The sequence below is a fragment of the Pholis gunnellus genome, assembly GCF_910591455.1.
Source record: "Pholis gunnellus genome assembly, chromosome: 22".
NCBI lineage: Eukaryota > Metazoa > Chordata > Actinopteri > Perciformes > Pholidae > Pholis > Pholis gunnellus.
In genome coordinates, this window is record NC_136549.1 from 17,356,479 (window position 1) to 17,378,935 (window position 22,457).

At 43.7% G+C, this 22,457-nt stretch overlaps 1 protein-coding gene across 1 annotated transcript; it reads right to left on the reverse strand.

The window, feature by feature from the left end:
• Positions 1-7,112: 7,112 nt before the first annotated feature.
• Positions 7,113-22,075, reverse strand: shank3b (SH3 and multiple ankyrin repeat domains 3b; the record flags this gene model as incomplete). Its single annotated transcript, XM_079184161.1, has 26 exons — positions 7,113-7,707; positions 8,186-8,212; positions 8,304-9,606; positions 9,684-9,971; positions 10,395-10,976; positions 11,065-11,158; positions 11,804-11,934; positions 12,465-12,482; positions 12,566-12,646; positions 13,009-13,141; positions 13,217-13,341; positions 14,549-14,631; positions 15,125-15,200; positions 15,320-15,433; positions 15,530-15,720; positions 16,638-16,860; positions 17,001-17,067; positions 17,255-17,332; positions 17,460-17,576; positions 17,784-17,821; positions 17,936-18,065; positions 18,237-18,388; positions 19,339-19,447; positions 19,539-19,610; positions 21,453-21,656; positions 21,908-22,075. The coding sequence occupies 26 exons, from the start codon at positions 22,073-22,075 to the stop codon at positions 7,113-7,115; spliced, it is 5,199 nt and encodes a 1,732-aa protein (XP_079040287.1).
• Between the last annotated feature and the right edge of the window lie 382 nt (positions 22,076-22,457).

The following is a 22,457-nucleotide window of genomic DNA, read 5'->3' on the forward strand; positions in this document are numbered from 1 at the left end:
ATTATCCGAGTGCGTCGTGTGCAGAGGGCTTCACCTGCTCTTCATTGAGCAATCCTGCTGTTGTGTAACGACAACGAACCTTGAACCAGCGACCCTCGAGTCCATGTGTTCAGATTCATAAGCAATGATTCATATTTTTAGGTGGAGAAATGATAAGACCTCAAGACAGGCTCAGGCCAGCTGTTTCTCCCCGTTTCCAGTCCTTATGCGAAGCTAAGCTAACCATGATCTTGAGATTCTTTAAGTGGTTTCTGTTCACAAACAGGAAGCTAAAAGCTCATTTAAATCATGATGTATAAATTGTTCAGAGGTGGAGGAGTGTGTGTTTCTGTCTCTGAACTGTGAAACTCATCAGTCATTAACTGGAACATCAGAGGTCATGAACCGGCCGACTGACGTGTGAATAAGGTCAACAACATTACTAAAATATCTAAATATTAAGTTGATTACTTACATTAAGACCTTTTTTGCATTCAGTTTTCTGAAAATATGTTAAAATATGCAAATTAAATATGATATATTTTTTAAATATGTGCTAAATGTCTTTTTTTTTACATCAGTCAAAGGTTTTTACAGAGAGAATTTAAAATATATATTTGTATCACTCCATAAATCAGAAAATACTGTCAATAGACATTAAAAAAACATTTTCTTTATGTTTTTAGCAATAATCTACATTTTGAAGACACTACAGGTGAATGGGGTAAAAAACATAACTAATATATATCAACTTTAAACTTCAACAGTTGATTACTGACATTAAGACAATTACTGGATGTTTCCACTCGTCTGAATGAAGACGTGTTGTGGATAAAAACATGTCGTCGGCGAGATGCTTGATGTGAAAGAACCAGTCAGGACAGCTCGAGCGTTAACTTTGTAATAAATGACAGTTTATTATAAAGATTACAATCTGTTGCGTTGCAGAGCTCATCGGTTGTCGTTTGTGTGCTCTTTAGTTTTTAGAAAAGGGAAGAACAAAAAAACTACAAGTACACACACACCACTCACTCCAGAAGAAACTACAAACATACCTTAGAAAGAGGAAGCTAGAGAGGAGGAGGAGGAAGGTAACCATTAAACCATTATAACCAGGTGAATATCAGGAGGAGGAAGGTTTCACACGCAGGTAAGAAAGCCAGGATTCTCAGCCAATCAGCAGGAAGCTGAGGCGTCACCATGGTAAACACTATTGAGATTGCAGTGGCGGCCATTTTGGCTCTTTGTTCCATCTTTTTCAGGTCGTTTCAGGACCGTAAACCTAGATTTGTGAAAACGAGCGAAACAAGAAAACCTATTTTTATAGGATCACACTGAACCGCCGTCTTCTCTCCATCACTCAGAATCTATGTTCTCTCTAAGTCGCAGTAATGGAAGGAAGTATTCCAATGATGTACTGAAGTAAAACTAGCAGTACTACGGTATCAAAACACCCCATTACAAGTAAAAAGTCCTGCGTTCCAAATGTCCCTTAAAAGTGCAGAAGTATTAGCAAAAAAATGTATTTTAAGGAGCAAAGTAAAAGTACTCAGTGAGGCTTCTGGCAATGACGACGTTTACATGCACAGAAATATTTTAGTTTTTTGCCCTAATTTCAAAAATAATAAGCTGTTTACATGGCCAATGAAAACAAAGGCCAACCTTTGATTAATTAAATGTCTCTCCGTTCATAATGTTTCATAAGTAGTCCGTGTCATGTGTCCAAAGAATGATCCTAGAACCTGAAATATCAACATATCACAGGTTTTAATCAGGAATCTACCAGATTATCCAAACAGAATATGATGTTTACATTATCCTGAATATGATCATATTCTTAATAATAGATGAATATTAGTGTGCATGTAAACACAGTCACTGTTGGCTTATTTAATCTCCTGTTGTTGAATCTGTAGCGATGGATCATATTTCAAAAACTCATACGTTTTGTTTGTAAAATCTTCATTTTGTTAGTAATTTATATAAATGTAGTGGAGTAAAAAGTACAATATTTCTCAAGGAAAGTACCTCAACATTGTACTTCATTAAAGTACTTAGTTACTTTTCTTAGGGGATGCTGTTAGCATCAGCTAGCATACATTTCGCTAAAGTTAAACCAAGAAGTTATGGAATACGAATAAGCTAAATAGGAACTTCAGAAGACGTCGAATCCGAATGACCGGTTTTGATTTTCATGGCAGAACTTTTTAGGTAGAAATCAAGGAGGAACTACTTTTCCCAGCGGAGGAACACCACTTGACTTCCCTTCAGCACCACGTCACCCGAAGAGATTATTAGCAGCAGGTTTAGCTGGTTTCTGATTGGTTGAGAAATCCTACAACGAGTGAATGAGCTCATGTTTCTGTTCAGGGTTCGGGGGACCTGAGGTCAGACGTTAGGAGGTCACATGACCTCTCCGTCGCTGATTTTCACTGTTTCACTGCAGAGAAAAAGGACAGCTCACTCTCTCATTGTGTACAGTAGACTATAGTCCATTATAATATATACTATACAGTTTATATGTGATATTCACTCAGCGTAAACAGCTACGTTCTCTTTACCTGTGAGGCCAAAACTGAGCAATTACCAAAACCATGTCTGAGGTGTAAAGTTTTCACTGGTTTTTATTGGTGTGGCTACGTTAGCAGCTAAAGACATCAGTACGCCTTAAAGAGTAAAGTCTGAATTTTTGTAATTTTAACTCAAACTGACGATCTCGTCTACTTCTCTACGTGTGATTTGTCGCATCTTTCAGGGTTAACAAACACATCATTTAGCAAAAAAGGCTAAACATGGCTGAACCTTTGCGATGTCAGACCTCACAATTGTTCATATCAAGTATAAATTGATTGTCACAGTAATAACTTTCAAGTCAGAGAAGATATAAAAACTTTAAACCTCCTGTGACCCAACGACTGTCGGCCGCTTGCTCTAGGTTACAAAAGTAACTTGGGTTCTAAGAGACAACCGTCTGAGGTCAGGATGCGGTCACGGTTAGGCTCCGACAGCCAGGTTGTAAACTGTACTTAGGTACTAACCAACAAACAAAAGCTGAGTTTTAGGTGTTAATAACTTTTGTTGTACATAACTAAAATGTTAAAAAGCTTAACATACGTAGAATCGATGAGGGATCAGAAAGGATTCTAAATCGTCTTGATGCGAATAGCTACGCTTTGCAATGGACTAGAATAAAAAGTTAAACAGCTGACGTGCGGCTGATTACAAAGACTGAATATCACACAAAGCCTTAATAGACTACAGTCTACCAAAATATTACTGTATACATTTTATTGTCTACTATACTTTATATATTACACTATAGCTACATTATTCTACCATAATATATATTATACAGGCTATGAAGTCTACTGTAATGTGCTGTACATAGACTATACTTTCTATACCTCTGTGCTCTGCCATGGGCAGGTAATACTCTTTCACATAAAAGGGCACCGTGGACTTGTACAACTTTGGGATTCATTGATTGTGGTTTAGCTTGAATTCAGATATTTCAGTTGGGAATAAAAAGCTAAATGAACGCAGTAGATTTGTTGTTGTGGAAACAGGCACTGGAACGTTGATTGTGCTTCAGAGGGGATTCAAGAGGAGAGACGGTAACTCTTCAGGTATTTAGTTTAAATATATTATGTGAACTTAAGAAGAGAGGGAGTTACAGTTCATGATGATTAGCTCGTTATTAACTCGACTTTTGAGTTTTAAAAAAGAGTGAAGAAATACACCTTCCAGTGACTTCAGAGGTGTTATTTACGTGTTGTACCTTGTTTATTGTGCAGGTGGAATGAAATAAAAATGAGACATTGTGAATTTAGCAGCAGTCTCTAATACCACGCTGTGAAAATACTTCACTACAAGTAAAAAGTCCTGCATTCAAAACCTTCCTGAAGTAAAAGTATGTAAGTAGTATCAGCAAAAAAGGTAATAAAGTATGAAAAGTATTCACTGCAATAAAATGGAGGTACGTGGTTTTCAGTAAACACGAAAAATGTAATCTGAAAAGTAACTAAATGGTAAATGGAACCTCAAATTTGTACCTAAGTACGATACTTGAGTAAATGTACTTAGTTACATTCCACTACTGCTAGATAACAAGATACAACATGTAATTGTGACAGCTCAGTCGTTGGAAGGTGCATCTTTTCACTTTTGATAAAGCTAGGCTAGCAGTTTCCCCCTGCATCCAGTCTTTATGCTAAGCTAGGCTAATAGGACCTATAGATACGAGTCTTCTCATCGGTCTCTGGGTAAGACGGCAAAAATAAGCAACTGTTTCTTTAATAGTTGTGTCCACTAATTTTGTGCGGCCAGACCAGATTTTGCTGGATTTTATTGCATAATGTGGTGAAAAGTTAGCTTGACAGGGTTTTAAGTATAAAGTGCGTCAGCTAGCAAGGCAGGCAGGCTAGCAATAGCATTCCAAAAACTGTAAATCGTACAGCTTGTGTAAAATGGTCTTCTTTGTAGGGCTGGGCGATACAGCAAGACTTATTTTTGATGATTTCATTTGTTTTTTGCTTCTATTAAACTATTCGGGTTTTCACACCCTAAAAGAAAAGAGAGAAAAAAGAGATTTTTGTTATTGTGGTTATATAAATGTAATTATGGTGCTGTTAGATTGCTGCAAATAGTTGACTGACCACAGTGAGAATGGTTTTTAAAAGGCTAAACGCCAACAAATATGGATTAAAAGCACAATGATGCAGGTTTTGTATTACTCTTCCGTAACTATCCTGCACATGAAGCCCTGGAGAATATAATGGGTCAAGTCGCCCAGCCCTACTTTGTCATTACCTTCTATAATTGTTCTGTGACTCACAGAAAAGCAGCATTTCTTCTTCTAATACTTGTAGCATTTCACTGTGCAGTGATATAAAACTAAATTAAGGTGTGAATTACACCCATACTATCAAATTTAACTTTTCGTGAAGCTTTGTAAGCTAGAATGAAAACGTCCTGCATTGTTCTTCATAGAAGTAAATGGGCAACAAATTTAGATGGGACAGCATTTTAACTCAAATTTCTTTGACTTCACCGTAATCAAAGCATCTTTTAAGGCCTGTTTTTAAACTCTGGGAAACTCTACATATGTTCTGGAGGAAAGTCCACGTATGGCAGGGAAGAAATCCCCAATATGGCAGGGAGGAAACTCCATATATGGCCTGTTCCTGGCAAAGACACCATTACTGCGGGATGGTTACGGCAGGTACAGCCACACTTGATAGATTATTTAGGAATAATAGAGTTAAGGGGAGTTAAGCTAAGAGTTGTATGTGTTATTGTGAGGAAGGAATAGGAGGGGAAGGTATTTTCTGTACAGATGGCTTTAAACAGATAGCACCATGTACAGTAAGCCCTCGATAAGCAGGTTAGAAACCAGTTGGAGCTCTGCTGCAGCTCTCCCTGAAACACACAGCACATCAGCACAAAGTCACACTCATTGACAAATCATTATGAATTTTCAAAAAACGTCACCGAAATGACCTCGAAATTCAACTCATTGTCAAATCATAAGGAACTCAAAATCATTTTCCAAACGATTATAAACTCTGTAAGTCATCACCACCACGTTATTATTACTTGTTATTCATAAATTCTAAATGATCGGCGTTAAGATTATGAACTCAAAATAAAACACAAATTCTTCATGAGTGATATTTGGAAGAAAAAAAAAAAAAGTCACAAGAAAAGATGGAGAAACGTCCTCAGCTAATCTCCCCTGATGTTGTTAAGATAGAAACTTCCGGTCGCTCGCTAATCGTCCAGCTCTGCTCGCATAGAAAGTCCAGCTGAACTCGTCTGGGGAAGCAGAATGGCACGAGGAAAATAACCCGTCTCATTATATTTATCAGTTTGTCAAATCAGCTCTTTGATCAATGACCCTTCACCTGTTTATGGCTCCGTGTCTCAGCTGTGATTAGCTTAGTAAGCTAACGTAACGCTGTGGATGTTATAAACTAGCTTTAATCAAAACTCTGGTATTTTCTGGTGATCCAGATCGGAAATACAAAGAAAATAAACTTTATTTAGCGGCTGCGTTACTGAACTCTTTGAATAAAGTACGTTTGAATACTTTGCTAGCTAGCACAGAACGTTAGCAACGGTAGGTAACATTTCAATTGATGTGAATGGAGACGAAGAACATTAGTGTGAAACATACTGAAAACATTACAGTTAGTTGATTAGTAGGCAAAATAACTGATTGATCGTTGACTTTTTTTAGGCAAAAATGGCAAATAAATTGCAAGAAATATGCTTTTATGATAGTAAAATGAACATCTTTGGGTTTTGGACTGTTGATTGGAGTTTCTAAAGTTTCAAAAGTGAAACCGCTCCAAATATTTCTGTTTTCTTGTACATCAAAATATACAAGAATGATGTTTGGACATACTCAGACCTCATGCCCTTATATTTGGGGTTGTACAAAATGGTATCATTCCTCTGGCTGGTTTTGTATAAAAAAACATACCAATGAAAATATTGTGCAATGTAGAGCGGCGTAAGAACATTGTTCTCTCGCACTCTTAACTTACATATTTCCGTCAATACCAGAATCTAATTTCTGTGTTGTGGAGGTCGATGTATTTGGTGGTAAAGTTCAATGTACTTGAACTTTGGCCTCAGAACCTTATGTAATATAAGCAGAGTGCAGGCTGTTATGGTTCCTGCAGCTGATCTTTCCATTGGAAATGATGGCCATGTCCTGTGCACTGTTTGACTTTACACTCTTGGCAAGAAAGCTCTGACAAAAAACTCGCTGGGGATTTGTTTACTTTAAAACTGAGACATTTCTTTGGGGCTTTTACAGCATAAACACGAGGCACGAGACAGTTAACGGCGGTCAAACTAAATCTTGGGAGATCTAAAATGACACTAAAGTGTTTTACTGGACACAGACGTTGGTGCTACCGGTCCGTTCGGGTCGATCAAAGAGCTGATAAGACAAAATGTCAGCAAGATAACTCAGAAGGCTGAGCTCCACGTTGGTAAAAAGGTCTAAAGATTCAGTCACTGCTAAGATATTCTAGTCAAAGAGATGGCCTAGTGTCTGACCAGAGGTCAGGGGTTATGAGGTCACAGTTCAGGATGTCTAGAGGTTAGTGGTCAGAGGTCGGGGGTCAAGTGGAACCATCCAGCAGCTGTCTGAGCGCCCTCTCGATGTTGATTCGGTGTCCCAGTCTGGTGACGCCTAGCTCCACGTAGTCCTCCTTGGTGAGCGCGGGGAGGTGGGAGCCCTCGATCTCGTGCTCTTGGAAGCGCTGGCGGTGTTCGGCCAGACCCACGCTCTCCAGCCAGTCGCCCACGTCGTATTTATTCCACAAGTTGAGGGGCCGCTGCCTCCACGGCCGAAGGGCCAGCAGGGGCCCGCTGAGGACGGGGGAGGGGCACGGAGAGGCGTGGGGCGAGGGCGAGGGCGAACGGGACCTGGTCCGCGCGCTGGCGCTTCGCATCACGAACCGAACCTCCTTGGGTTCTGAGGGGAGGCTGAGGCTGGACGACTTCAGGATGGTTAGACCGCGACCCGAGCTCAGATCTGGCCTTTCAGTGCAAGGGGCGGTGGAGGAGGCGTGCCCTATTGACCTATCAGACGGGGAGGGAGAGGGGGAGGGGCTCCGACGGGTCACAGGGTAGCGGCTCCCCGGTCGGACCGTGTAGCTGGCGCCGTATCCTCGCTGGGAGATAGTGTGGAGTTCACCAAGACTGGAGAACAACCTGCGACACAGTAAACAGTATATGAACGACATTTATATCACTTAGCACAGTTATCAGTTGATTAGCCTAAAGCTAATGTGTCCCTAGCACATGTAGATGACACGGAAACAAAAGGTCAGCGCTGTTTTTGTGTCCTAGCAAAGCTAACGTAACACTGTTTGGAGGCAACAATGAAACCAATCACATGCTAACTCTTGGCCTTAGCAGGAACGCTAAGGTGCTGCTGTAGATGGCGTGCTAGTTAGTCGGCCATGTTAATATTAGAGCACCTCTTAGCAGTTGCTAAGCTATAATCGGACAAATATTTTTTGGCGAAGGTGTTGAGCATATGACCAATTCCAAGGTTATATTAAAAAGACGGATGGGACGGTAATTTAGTAGTTAGTCATCTTTGAAGGTGCTTGTTAGCTTAGCTGTTAGCAAACGGAAATCCTCCCGTAGCGATAACGAGAAATGTTTACCAGAGATAAAAACCTACGATTTACTGTCTTCATTGTCCTCACATCTGGAACAACACAAAACAACAGATTCTGTTACAACATGTGCACACACACACACAGACAGCAGGACTCAGATCAGAAGGCCGTTCGTAGTACCTGGCACCTCCTACTGGGGACCTCCGGCCCGGATCGAGGGGACTCGGCTCCTCCCCGAGAGAGTGACTGTCTTTGTTTAGCAGCTGTAGCCGATTAGCCAGATCTAGTCCGGACCCTGCCCTGCCGCTCAGCTCCAGCACCGACGCCGACCGGCCGCTGAGATCCACGGCCGACCCCGACCCCTGACCTCCTCCCAGTGCCACCGGACGTCCCCCTTCGTCCGGGCCGAAGCCCCGCCGCTCGTCGCGGTCGTCCCCGCCCCCCCACAGCTTCGACCTCCTCTGGAACAGATAGCGCGGCTGCCGTCCGCCGCCGCCGGTGGGGGAGGAACAGAGTGGGGAGGAAGGGGAGGAGCCGGACGCGGCAGACGGGAGGAGCTCGCTGTCCGACGACTGCTTCAGCAGTGGGTCACGGAGTGCAGAGCGACCCCGACCTATCGGTGAACGAAGGCGAGGCTTAAGACCGGATGGGGAGGTGACGGGGGAGGAGGGGGAAGGGTGAGCAGCCAGAGGAGAGGAGGGGGAAGAAGGATCAGAAGGGGATGCCAAGGTAATGGAGGGAGGGAGTGAGCTGGGGGAGGAGCTGTCGTGGAGTCGTTCGTCACTTCCTTCCTCCTCCTCGCCGCCTCGTCTACCCAGGGATTCAGGACCGGCCTCACCTCCCCCTCCCTCCCCACCTCGCCGTGGCAACAGGGTGAGGGAGGACGGGGGAGGAAGAGCGGGAGGACTGGCGAAGGCAGCGGGTGGAGTCACCAGGCCAATTCTGCGAAGCTCCTCCCGAGTCTCCTCATCGCTGGACGACAATAACGCTGGTGGGAGTGTGACCGTGTAAGCCCCGCCCTCCTCCTCCGAGCTGCCCACTGTGAGGCTTCTCCGCCTGTCAATCAGAGCAGGGTGACTCTCATTGGCCAGCGGCGGCAAGGGGGTGGGCCTCCAGCGCTCAGGGGAGGGGCCGGCGGGCGACGTCACTCCTCCCTCAGTTTCCGGACGCTCCACCTGTCCGTCGGGGAACAGAGGCGGGGTTATGCGCTTATGCCTCAGCTCGGGGCTGGTCTGAGGGGTGGTGCGCTTGGTTCGTTGCTCGGGGCTCGTCTGAGGGGTGGTGCGTTTGGACCGCGGCTCGGGGCTGCTCTGCGGGGTGGTGATAGGGGTTCGCTTGTGTCTGCCCTCGGGGCTGGCGGCCGGGGTCGGTATGGGCGTCGTGGAGGCAGATATGTGTTTCAGTCTGGGCTCTGGGCTCGGCGTGCGGGCCGTGAGCGCTCGTTCGCGTGCAGCGAGCGCCAGGGCGAGTGGAGACGAGGGGTCTGAGGGAAGAAGAGGAAATTAAAGGTATTTGTATCTACAAGCTTGATTATTGTCACTTGATTATTGTGAGACTGACCCAGAGGTTTCCCCGTCAAAGGGTGGAGGAAGGTGTGGGGCGTCGGAGAGGGCGACAGGACCGGAGCCGGCGGCGGAAGCTCGCCGAGGTCGTCCATCGAATGGCTCAGAGTCAGGAGGGGCGGCACCTGGTTCTCTGACCCGGCTCCCTCCACGGACAGGAAGAGAGACGACCTGCGACCCTGAACGCGAGAGCGCTCTGAAAGAACCTGCTGCTGGTAAAGCTCCGCCCGACTCGGGCTGCAGTGCCCACCGCCGTCTACTTTCAACAAATCGAGATCTTTGAGTCCTAGAAGAAGAAGAACGAACAGGAAGTCAGACTGGTTGCAGTGACATTAGGAGTCTACGGCATTAAGAACGTGTCTCAATCCTGTGCAGGTAAGAATCAAGTGTTTAATAAATGCTAGTTCGTACTTATTGGGAGGTAATTTGCTAACTTGAGTTTATTTGGGTCACTGATTTACTGACTAGCATTAGCCACCCACTAGCATCCTGGCTATCGCTAATAGCTAAGACAACGTGTACTTTGCTTGCAGATTTCAAGTAAGCTCAAACTAACAGGATCACAATGACGAAACTTGATTTAGACGTTGAATGTCCACGTTATGAATGAAGCTTTGAAGTATTTGGTATTCAGCTTTAAACTTCTCAACGTGCATCAAGAAATTAGACACAAATATAACTTCTGTAGAAATCAGAAAGACATCCTGACCCTGCTCCTCCACAGGAAGTTGTTTTAACAAAGGCGACTTCCTCCTCTGGGGCTTGGAGGGCGGAGCCTGCTGTCCCATGTTAGCGTACGGGTTTTCTATTGGTCGTCCCCGGCGGCGCGACAGCGGCGAGTGACCGAGGGCGGGGCTTGTGCTGTGGAGAGATAGCGTGGAGGTGTGCGTGGCGGTGTGCAGCGTGTGCGCGGCGGCGGCGGCGTGCGCGTCGGCTTGCAGCTGCGGCGGCGTGTCCTGCAGGATGATCATCGACCTCGCCTTCCTCTGCCGCTCGGCGTGGGCGTGGCTCCTCGTCGGCGAATCGCAGAGCTCCTGGAGCCTCGGCTCCGCCCCCGGCTTGAAGCTGGAGCGGGTGAGCCCCTCCCCTCTGGCCGGGGGAGGAGGCGGGAGGAACGAGGGAGGAGGGCCGGAGTCGAGGAGGAAGAGCGAGGAGGTGGAGGAGGAGGCGGAGGGAGGAGGAGGCGGAGCCATCTGAGGAGGAGGAGGGATGAAGCTGTCCGTCAGCGAGGAGCTCCGTGGAAACCGACTTTCATTGATCAGAGCCGAGATCCTGTCGTCCTCTGGTGCGCCTGAGCACGGAGACGTTTAAATAAATGTACTTAAAATAAATGACAAAATGAACAAATAAAATACTGTGTGTGTGTGTGTGTGTCTCACCAAAGCTCTTGGTTCTGGACATGCCTCGAGGTAAAGCCATGGTGCTCTTCTGTGGAGCTGAAGGAGGCACGAGGCCCTGACGCTCAAACAGCGACTGCAGACGCAAACACAGAACAACGTTTCGTCCAAAACACTGAGCTTCTTCTTTAGGGTTTGTAATGAAAAGACTAAAATCCGTTTCAACCGAAGAATTCTCATGTTCTTTATTTTAATATTTAGAAGCATAAATAGAGAAATAATTGAAATAAATTGGATAAAAACCCGGAAAAAAATAACAAAAATGTTGCATTCAAATGTTTGTGGAACCCTCAGATTTATCCTGTATGTAGGGAAACACTGAGGGACGTGACTAAACGCTGGACTAAACTACGTTTTAACCCCTTTAATGCAGAAATAAAGTCTCTGAGAGTTTTATTACACAATGTGTAGATATGTATGTGTTTGAATTTTACTATTTATGCCTAATTTATATGTTTTTTTGAGTGTTGATGGAGCAGCTACAATGTTAGCATAGCCTAGCAATGATCGATTCCAAACTCCATTCAGAAAACAAGTATTTTATAAGTTGCTCACTTGTCGTGAGACGTGACAAAACTTGACTTCAGACGTTTTACACATCGGCATCATGATGAAGCTTTTTTCCTTTTTGATCAGCAAAATCTGTTTGTTTGGGGTTCATTCAGCATTCGGACGATGTTTGTGACCATTAGATACGTCGTAGCGTCGATAGTCGCCTTACGTTGATCTCAGCCTGCGTGATCCGGCGGCTCGTCGGTCTTTGTTTCACCGTCGCCGCCCTGAAGTCGTCCGACGGTCGAGCCCTGAGAACTACTTCCTGTTGACCTCCGGCCAACATCTCGTCCAGTTTGTCTGGAGCGAAGAGACGAGAGGAAACACACAAAAACAAGATAAACAAAAATAACGAAACACAGACTCGTGACATCACGACCACGACAACATGACATCACTACATGACATCACTACATGACATCACTACATGACATCATAACATGAGTCACCAGGGCCGTAGACAGGATTTTAGAAATATTGAGTTCTTTTTAAAACAGCAGATGGGAAGTAAACAGTATTAGTACTATTACTGTAACAGAATATTTATACAGTGAGGTATTAGTACTTTTACTTGTAACAGAATGTTTTTAGTACGTTTACTTAACTTAAGGATCTAAATACTTCCTCCACCACGGTGAGGACATGTGTCAGCTACGGCCCTGACTGTGACATCACTGACACATGACATCACTGACACATGACATCACTGACACATCATGACATCACTGACACATCATGACATCAGACCAACTTTATCGTCACTGCAGCTTTACGTCACAACAACAAATAAAAGCCACAAAAACAAACCACTACGACATCATCAGACTCACCGAAGCGTCTCCTCCTGGCTGCAGACAGAACAAAGGTCAACAACACACACTCCTACAGTGTAACGCTACTCTGTGTGTGTGTGTGTGTGTGTTTGTTTTACCTATGTCCTCTAGGTCAGCGGTCATTGACTTGGATCGGAGTGTTAACGAGGTGCTGGGGGCTCGTTTCGGAGGGGGCGGAGCTACAAGACAAGAACCAACCACAAGATCAAGTTAGTGAGAAAAAACAGAGTTCAGCCTGGTACGAAAAACACAGTTTAGTAAGTTATTTCAAAGAACGGGTCAATTTCAGTCATTTAAGACTTTCACCCAGGAAACCGCTGTTCATGTCCCGCATGAAACCAAAAGTTATTTACGTTTTATATTTTGAAAAACCGACTAAATTCGGTCTTTTTAAAACTTGACATACAACAGATTTAAAAACTAACCTGTGATGCACATCTCTAAATGTAAAACTAGAAACTAAATTTTAAGGTTTGATTTCACATCAATGTAACCAAATAAAGAAAGAGCCGAATCCATTAAATTTAAATGAATAAAACACCTTTCTTCCGGATCAGGTTGGTCTCAGATTTCCTGGAAACAGAGACGACCTTCATGAGCAGTCGACTTCCTCCCTGACGGATCAGAGAGACGACCTGCCGGTGACCCACCTTCACCACGTCAGCGCCGTTCACCTGGACGACACACAGACAGGTGAGTCACAGAGCCTTTGATGTTTGATGCCACACGTGAGAGGACGGGCGATGTACCTCTATGAGGAAGTCTCCGGTCCGTAGCCCCGCCCTCCAGGCCACGCCCCCCTGGTCCACGGACTCCAGGTACTGCAAGGCGGGGAACGCCGGGGTCGGGGCGAACTCCTCGATGGGGGTCTCGGCTTGAAGAAAGAGGCAGAAAAAAAAAAAGACGATATGTTTTTATACAACAACTGACTATAGTCCTCATTTCAGGACTGTTTCTCCAAGTTGAGGTTTCTTTAAAGGTTCCACATTGTAGTCTTTTTTATAATAAACCAGGTCTCAGTGCAACATAAATACTGTAAAAGTATCAAAACCAGGCGGCAACCTCAGCACGATGTGAAACACAGAGCTTCATGTGTTAAAGCTGCATTCTCTCTAATGACCACCAGGGGGCGACTCCTCTGGTTGTATAGAAGTCTATGAGAAAATGACTCTACTTCTCTCTTGATTTATTACCTCAGTAAACATTGTAAACATGAGTTTATGGTCTCAATCTCTAGTTTCAAGTCTTCTTCAATACAGCATGATGTTCATTTAGTAAATGATGGTCCATTTAGAGTCAAACAGACCATAAAGCAGGGGATGCTTTAGGGGCGGGGCTACACAGTGATTGACAGGTCTCTACCAGAGACGTATACGGCGTCTCTACGTCACTCCTCCTCAGTCCAGATATGGTCACTTCCTGTTCACTGGTTGCAAAAAAAACAAGATGGCGACAGGGCTCCATAATCCAAGATGGCGAGGGCGAAATCGCTAAACTCGAAGCTTCAAAACGGCGGACCACAAACCAACAACGTCACTATGACTACGTCTACTTCTTAAATACAGTCTATGATCAAAACGCACAATCCATGGAGGAGATACACCCGTATTCAGAAACTGTGCCTGGAGCCAGTGTTTGGTTTGTCCCTTCTGGGCTACTGTAGAAACATGCCGGCTCCGTATCAGGATATAAACAAAAACACAACTATTTCTAATTTCAGGTGATTTCTACACCAATGAAAACATATTTATTATATTATATTTCATTTCTGCCAATAAATCCCCTTAAATGTTACTCACTGTTTCTTTCAGTAAGATTTTCAATGCAGGACTTTTACCTGTAACAGAGTATCTGTTTGTATTGTTTTGCTGCTTTTACTTCTTCCACTGCTACATGTTAGGATGGGGGTTGTAGTCTTTTAAGGATAAGACTCAGTGGACTCTGTAGTTATTATGAAACGACACAGCGAGGAGTTTTTAAAGCTTCCTCTGAAGACTTCGCTCTGTTTTAAATATCTTTCTTTTTTCTTTCCTCAACACCTCCGAACACCCACCGCTCCTCCATCATCCTCCTGTTTCTACCTTTAGCTCCTCGGAGGACGAAGCCGAATCCCTCGCTCTCTCTCTTCTGCAGCACGGCCGTCTTCTCCTCGATCACATAGTCACTGACGGGAAAATAAAAAAGTAGAACCTCAGTTTTTTTGGTAGTTTAGATTCAAAAGTTAGGAAGCTTACGACAGTTCCAGAGTTTAAATGAATTACGTTACAGTTCCATTCTAGAGTAGAAAGATATACAAACATAGAGAAGTATGGAACAAATCTACAAAACACTTCACTCGTTTACAGTTTTGCGTCATATTCTGTGTAAATCTTTACATACGTGACCAATAAAGCTGATTGAGGTTAAACACTATATTTGTAGTGGGTACCATGTATTCTCTGAAGTATAAACAGACGTCATGTTTTAATGCTCATGAATATCATCGATATCTGTAAAAAAACGATTATTTAATTATTCTTTTAGTGACTAATTATGATATTTAAAGCAGCGTTCTCAACTGATATTTCGTCTGCATTTTATTTGACTTTGTTCAATTATTACATATGTTTGTGTTGTCAGTTTAAGCCAATAACTGGAGAGTAATGCTGGTGTATTACCTGTAGGAGGTGTAGTTGTCATAGGAGCCTACAGTGTAATGTCTGAACAGTCTCTTAGTGCGATCCTCCCTCGTCTCTGAAACATATAAATCATAAAGTACAGTATATATAGAGAATAGGATTCACCACCATCTCATCTGTTTCATGTATTGAATGTAACACCGAGTCATAAACATAATTATTGTTGTTGTTTACCCAGTCGTGGGTCGTATTGTCTCATCTGGACTTCCTCAACACAGTCGGCAGGAAACCAACCGGTTCTTCCTTTAACACTTCCTTCCCAGAATCCTCCTTCACCTATAGACAGAACTGTAGATCCACAACACACAGTATTCAAGTATTACCACTGCAGATACACACCAAAGTACGACTGTCTTCACTGTACACACGGAAATACAGGCTGACCTTTCACCCTCTCTCCTCGGTGCAGCTGGATCTCTCCGGGCCCCTGGGGGACGTGGGACCGGGTGGCGATGAAGGTGCGTCCCGGTACGGCACTGTACAGCCTCCTCTTCCTCATCTGGGGGGTCGGTGGAGGGGAGGAGGGGGGGCTGGCCTCCACATGGCCTCCACCGCTCGGGCTGCAGACAGACAGGTCAGAGAGAAAACGATTTTAATCCGTTTTAATCCACGTTTTAGGCAGTAATGTTACCAACGACGCCAACACTGAAACTGTTTTCAACAATAAAAACATGGCCGTCAAATTTACACAGTGAAGCCAAAAAGCTACAACAAAAAGCTACAACAACTGTTTCCAACTGCAATTGTAATATGAAGCAATGAATCCTGTTGCATCTATACCAGTACTGAGGAAAACGTATACGGATGTCAGCTACACCAGTATTGGTGCAAACTACACCAATACCTTAACTACACCAGTGCTAATGCTAATGCTAACTACAGCGGTATCGATGCTACCCATACTAGCAAACTACAACAGTACCGATGTCAACTTCACCAGTACTAGTGCCAACTACAGCGTTATTTATGCTAACTACACTAGCCAACAACAAGACTACTAATGCCAATCGTACTGACGCTAACTACACCGAAACATTCACTAACTCCACCAGTACGAATGTAATCTACAGTGTTATTGATGCTAACTACACTAGTCAACTACAACAGTGCTAATGGCAACTACAGTAGTATTGATGCTAACTACACTGGCCAACAACAACACTATTAATGTCAATAGTACTGACGCTAACTACACCGAAACATTCACTAACTCCACCAATACGAATGTAAACTACAGTGTTATTGATGCTAACTACACTAGTCAACTACAACAGTACTAAAGTCATTAGTACTGACGCTAACTACACCAATGCCTTCACTATCTACACCGTTACTAAGGTCAACTACACCAGTTCTAGTGCTAACTACACCAACCCTGATGATGACTACTGACTACAACGGTAGAAACTATGATAACTTGTGTGTAAAACAGTGTGTAAATATATACTTTGCCTGTGTCTGTATAAGTGTCGACATGTGTGTATTTGTGTACCTGAGTCGCCGCGTGTGTCGTCGTAGCGAATGTGTGTGCGTGTCGTGGTGCGTTTCCAGGCTTTGGAGGGAGGGGCCAGGAGAGGAGGCGGGGCTTTCCAGAACGTTTTCACTAGCTGAGCGAATCAGAGAGCGTGGAGAAGACAGACCATTTCCTGCCGATGACCTGGGCATGCCGGCTCTGCGGCGCTTTGTGTAGGATGGAGTTTCTCTGAAGGGAACTACTTGGGCACATGTAAACATATACACACAAACACACACAGACACACACACACACATACATACACAGTTAACTTTACCAGCTACTGTATCGTGTGCGCTTACACACACAATTTAAATGTGTTTACAGTCTCAGCCAACTCACCAACATCGGAGGTTTTGTGGATTTTTATGATTTCTGCAAGATCGAAGTTCCCAGCAATTATTCCCACCTACAGACACACACACACGCACACACACACACACACACACACACACACACACACACACAGAGAGTTCAAGCATGTTATAACAGATGAATCAGACTTTGGACTCAAACTAAAAATGTTAAATAACATTTCTGACTTCCTGTCTGTGGCCCTCAGCTTCAAGGCAAGATGGGTTGTGTTTTCATTTTACCTGGAAGGCAGTCTGGTTGTTGTAGTTTTTGATGTCCTTATTGGCTCCTCTGAACAGCAACACTCTGGCACAACTGTCCTGCAAAACCAGCAGCGATTATTTAATTAACTTCAAAACAAACATGTAAACAACAACACATCACCTGCAGACAATAAAAAGGATGAAAACTCTACTTTTTATGATTAGAGTGTTTGTCGTGTATTACCTGGTTGTAGAGAGCACAGAGGTGCAGCGCGGTGTTTCCCGATGCATTCTGGGAACTCATGTCGGCGCCGTAGAACAGCAGGTGCTCCAAGTGCTGCACGTTACCATAGCGACATGCCTGAGCTCACACACACACACACACACACACACACACACACACACACACACACAATCATAATTGTTTAAGGAAAGTAATTTAACTGATTGTGTATTTTGGTGCAAGAGTGTGTGAGTGTAAGTGTGTGTGTGTGTGTGTGTGTGTGTGTGTGTGTGAGTGTGCGTGTGTGTGTGTGTGTGTGCGTGTGTGTGTGTGTGTGTGTGTCACCTGGTGGATTTCCTGCCAGCCGTTCTCATCAGTCATCCCTGCACCCAAAATACATCAAATGAATAAACAATGAAAGCAGTCACACAGTAATGTTCTGCAGACACACACACACAACAGCAGCAGCTGGGTTTGACTCCTGCGAGCCACCGTACCGATGGTGGCGTGGTCCTGCAGCAGCAGCTCGCAGCAGTAGGGGGCGCCGCCCACCATGGCGGAGTGATAGAGAGGAGTCAGACCTCTGCTGTCCTTGTAGTCCGGAGACGCTCCGAGGTCCAGCAGAGTCTGAGGACCAGAACAGGACAACGGCACTGATTCATTTAATCTTACTGCAGCATTGCACACCATCAACATACAGCATTTACAGCATAACTATACTTCTTACATTGTACCACGTCTTTGGGACAACTACATTGAACATTTCCCATAATGCAGCAGTGATTGTTGCGTTCTTACAGTGAGAGAAGTGCTGTTCCTGCAGAGGACGGCCCGATGCAGAGCGGTGATGCCGTCTCTGGTCCTGAAGTCCAGGTGGGCTCCTCCACTGCGGAGGACTTTAATCAAGTCCCCGCTCTCCTCCAGCTGGACCGCCAGAGTCAGAGGACACTCTGAGACACGAAGAGACGCCAAAACACAACCAGTTATTACTGTTACAGAAAGTAACTACAGCGAGGGCACGTCTGTTGTTTCTGGGAATGTGGAGGTTTAATCACCTGAGGAGGAGTTTTAAATATCTTTCTCTACGTTTAAAAATGTTAAACCACATTTAAATCATCTTCCGGTGTCCCCCATGGGACCTTATGTCGGAAAGAATATGTACAGCAATAGTTTGTCGATTTAGAAGATCATTTTGCACGTCAAGAAAGTCTAATTTCGTCGTTGCAAAGTGAACTGAACCTCTCCTCTCGCTCAACGAACGTCACCAACCAACAACTTGGCCGTTAGCTTGGCTCGCTAGCTAGCTAGCTAACGTAGCTATTTTCCAACGGTATCTTATGCGATGTGTTTTTATCAAGCGACTCTTTTCATCACCCGGGAAGAGAAAGAACGATCGTAGCTTCAGAGAGAAACGTCACGTACGCTACTTTTGGATGTCGTCTAAATAATTATATATTTCTTTCTTATACTTCAGCAGTTTTACAACAAAATGCAACTTTCTTACGTGCAAAATTATCTTTTAAATTGACAAACTTTTAAATGTATTTTATGAATCCTGGTTAAAGAGCTGGTGGACAGAATCTGAATCAAGGTAACAACAGAAAACTGACGTAGCACCGATGCTAACGGCTCAGTAAACCACAAACTTTCATTTTTATATTAATTTCTACAAGTGTGTTTGATAAACAAGATACAGCGTTGAAATCAGGATGTTTTGAAGTTGTTGTAAAGTGTATTTTTTTTATCTTTTAATGGCGCTATGCTAGCAGTTTCCTTTATGCTAAGCTAGGCTAACAACATGTTTGACATATTTATAACTGGATAAGACGACAAACAAGAGGATTCAGCAGAATCATCTGTGTGAATGTTTAAGTGGTACTTTGTGTGTATAAGTACTCACCCCCGGTGTCCGAGTCATGGAAGTTGGGGTCCAGGCCCTTTTCCAACCATTTGGAAACCTTCTCCACATTCTTCTGGTGAACATGTTCCATAAAACGCTTCAGGTTTGCCTGAAAAACAAGATTTAAAATATTATATAAAGAAAGAAACAGCACAAAATCAACATTTTCTTCATAAGTTCCCTTGAAGGTGAGTGTGTACCTTGGTGTGCAGCTTTGCCAGCTGCTTATCGTCCACGTAGGTCTGGGTGTAAATTCTCCGCTTATAACGGAACTGTAAAACAAAAGGTGAAAGGTTTCTGCTACTTCCTACAAACTATATACGAGTGTACAAACACAGTCAGCAGGACGACACGCTCTGTCAATTCGTGTGACATCTGAAGTGTTTTTGTAATATTAATGTATATTTCAGAGTGAACTTTTATTGTGACCAGGCGGCAACCTCTGGTTCTACTGAGTGAAGTCAAAGCTTCACGTGTTAAAGCTGCATTCTCTCTAGTGTCCACCAGGGGGCAACTCCTCTGGTTGTATAGAAGTCTATGAGAAAATGACTCTACTTCTCTCTTGATTTATTCCCTCAGTAAACATTGTAAACATGAGTTTATGGTCTCAATCTCTAGTTTCAAGTCTTCTTCAATACAGCATGATGTTCATTTAGTACATGATGGTCCATTTAGAGTCAAACAGACCATAAAGCAGGGGATGCTTTAGGGGCGGGGCTACACAGTGATTGACAGGTCTCTACCAGAGACGTATACGCCGTCTCTACGTCACTCCTCCTCAGTCCAAATATGGTCACTTCCTGTTCACAGTTTGAGAAAACAATATGATGACGGCATAATCCAAGATGGTGATAGCGAAATCAGAGAACTCTTTAAAACATCAGACCACAAACCAATGAGTGACGTCACCGAGACTACGTCCACTTCTTATATACAGTCTGTGATTGTGACCTGTGTAATAAGCAAAAAGTGATCACTGATATGAATTTGAACAAATTCGTGACCAAAGTCTGAAAGGAAGTCTTTTGTGTGCAGTGAAAAAGTCTTAAAATGTTCAGTTCACTTGTGAAACATAATAAAAGTGCTGCGTTTATATCTTTGTTCGTATCTACCAACAAGTATTGTGTGAGTATCACAGTCTGAGACATCTTCTTCCTCTGTGCCACAGAGCTCCATTGTTGCACAAAGACTATTAAAAACACCATGATTGTCTCACCGCCCGTCGAGACTGCAAAGTGTGTCAGACGTGTTTTTAATTTGCACATCTCAGATACGCTCTCATTGTGATCTATGGAGACGTCTGCATCGGCTCTGTGATGGAGCCGACGTCTCAGCTCCGTCAGGCGTAACAGTCTGTATGTAAGACGTGGACGTCGTCATCGTCACTCATTGGTTTGTGGACTGACGTGAAGCCTTGAGTTCAGCATTTTGGCTGTAGCCATCTTGGTTTTTTTGCAACCAGCGAACAACGAACAACAAGTGTCCATATCTGTACTGAGGAGGAGTGACATAGAGACCTGTCAATCACTGTGTAGCCCCGCCCCTAAAGCATCCCCTGCTTTATGGTCTGTTTGACTCTAAATGGACCATCATGTACTAAATGAACATCATGCTGTATTGAAGAAGACTTGAAACTAGAGATTGAGACCATAAACTCATGTTTACAATGTTTACTGAGGTAATAAATCAAGAGAGAAGTAGAGTCATTTTCTCATAGACTTCTATACAACCAGAGGAGTCGCCCCCTGGTGGACAGTAGAGAGAATGCAGCTTTAACACATGACGCGTTGACTTCACTTTAAAGAACAATTAATAAACTTAACAATTGTTAAAAAGAAGCAGGATTAAATATCATTAGAGTTTTATGGTTACATCACATATCCTGTCTGTATTTCCTCATGAGATCAACTAATTAATAATGTTGTTAATATATTTAATATTGAAAACAAAAAAAAGCTGTTTTAGGAAATTACTGAGAGTAAAAGAACTAAATATTTGTGTTTTTAAAAGGTTTAAGTTTTCAGTAGGAACCAGCCGGAGGTTTTGAGAGAAGAATTTATAGCTGAAACATTGCTTTAAATGATATAAATGGATATATATATAATATTCCGTACCTCCAGGTATGGGATGGGGGTGATGGGAGGAAGAGGATAGTCCTTCAGCAGCCGCTCCTCGTCCAGAAACTTTCCGGCTCGGCCGTTGAACGCCGGCTGGAAGAGACCATAGTTCAAAACATCCGACAGAGACTGAGTCAACGTCACCAGAACCCTCTGCTTACTGGTCCAGACTGGTAACTCTGGGTCCAACCGCAAACACTTCTGAGAGAGCCGGAGACAGAGAGACAGACGGACAGAGAAAGAGACAGACAGACAGACAGACTCACAGGTTTGTCGTGCTGATTCATTCATTTAGTATATACTGTACACATATATATATATATACTGTACATATATATATATATATATATATATGTGTACAGTATATATATATATGTACAGTATATATACATATATATATATATATATATATATGTATATATACTGCATATATATGTGTGTGTGTGTTGTACCGTCTGCTGCAGGTCTGGGATGCCAATGCGGACGACAATACTGTTTCCAGGGGGCGTGTCATCCGCGTCGTCGTCCCTGGCAACAGCAGAGCCTGTCGGGTTGCCGTTAGTAACCGCCTGTTGCCGTGGGCGATCATGTTTGGTGTCAGCAGCCGGACTCAGAGGCATGTGGCTGAAACACACACACACACACACACACACACACACACACACACACAGATGTACACACACACACACAGATATACACACACACAGAGAGAGAGACACACGCACACACACACACATACACACACACACAGATGTACACACACAGATGTACACACACACACACACACACACACAGAGCTGTGATTACAGTCTGCAGAGGAACACAAATAATAATTAAAGTTACGGAAATTGTGGATTCGGTTATTTTTAATTAGCCTCTGCTGCTTGTTAGCATCCGAGCTAACGTTGCCTAGCGAGCTCGTTAAAGAAACACTTAACGTGAGCTGCAATCGTTAGCACGTTCAGCTAACCAGCTTAAGATCACACATTAACGAGACCTTTT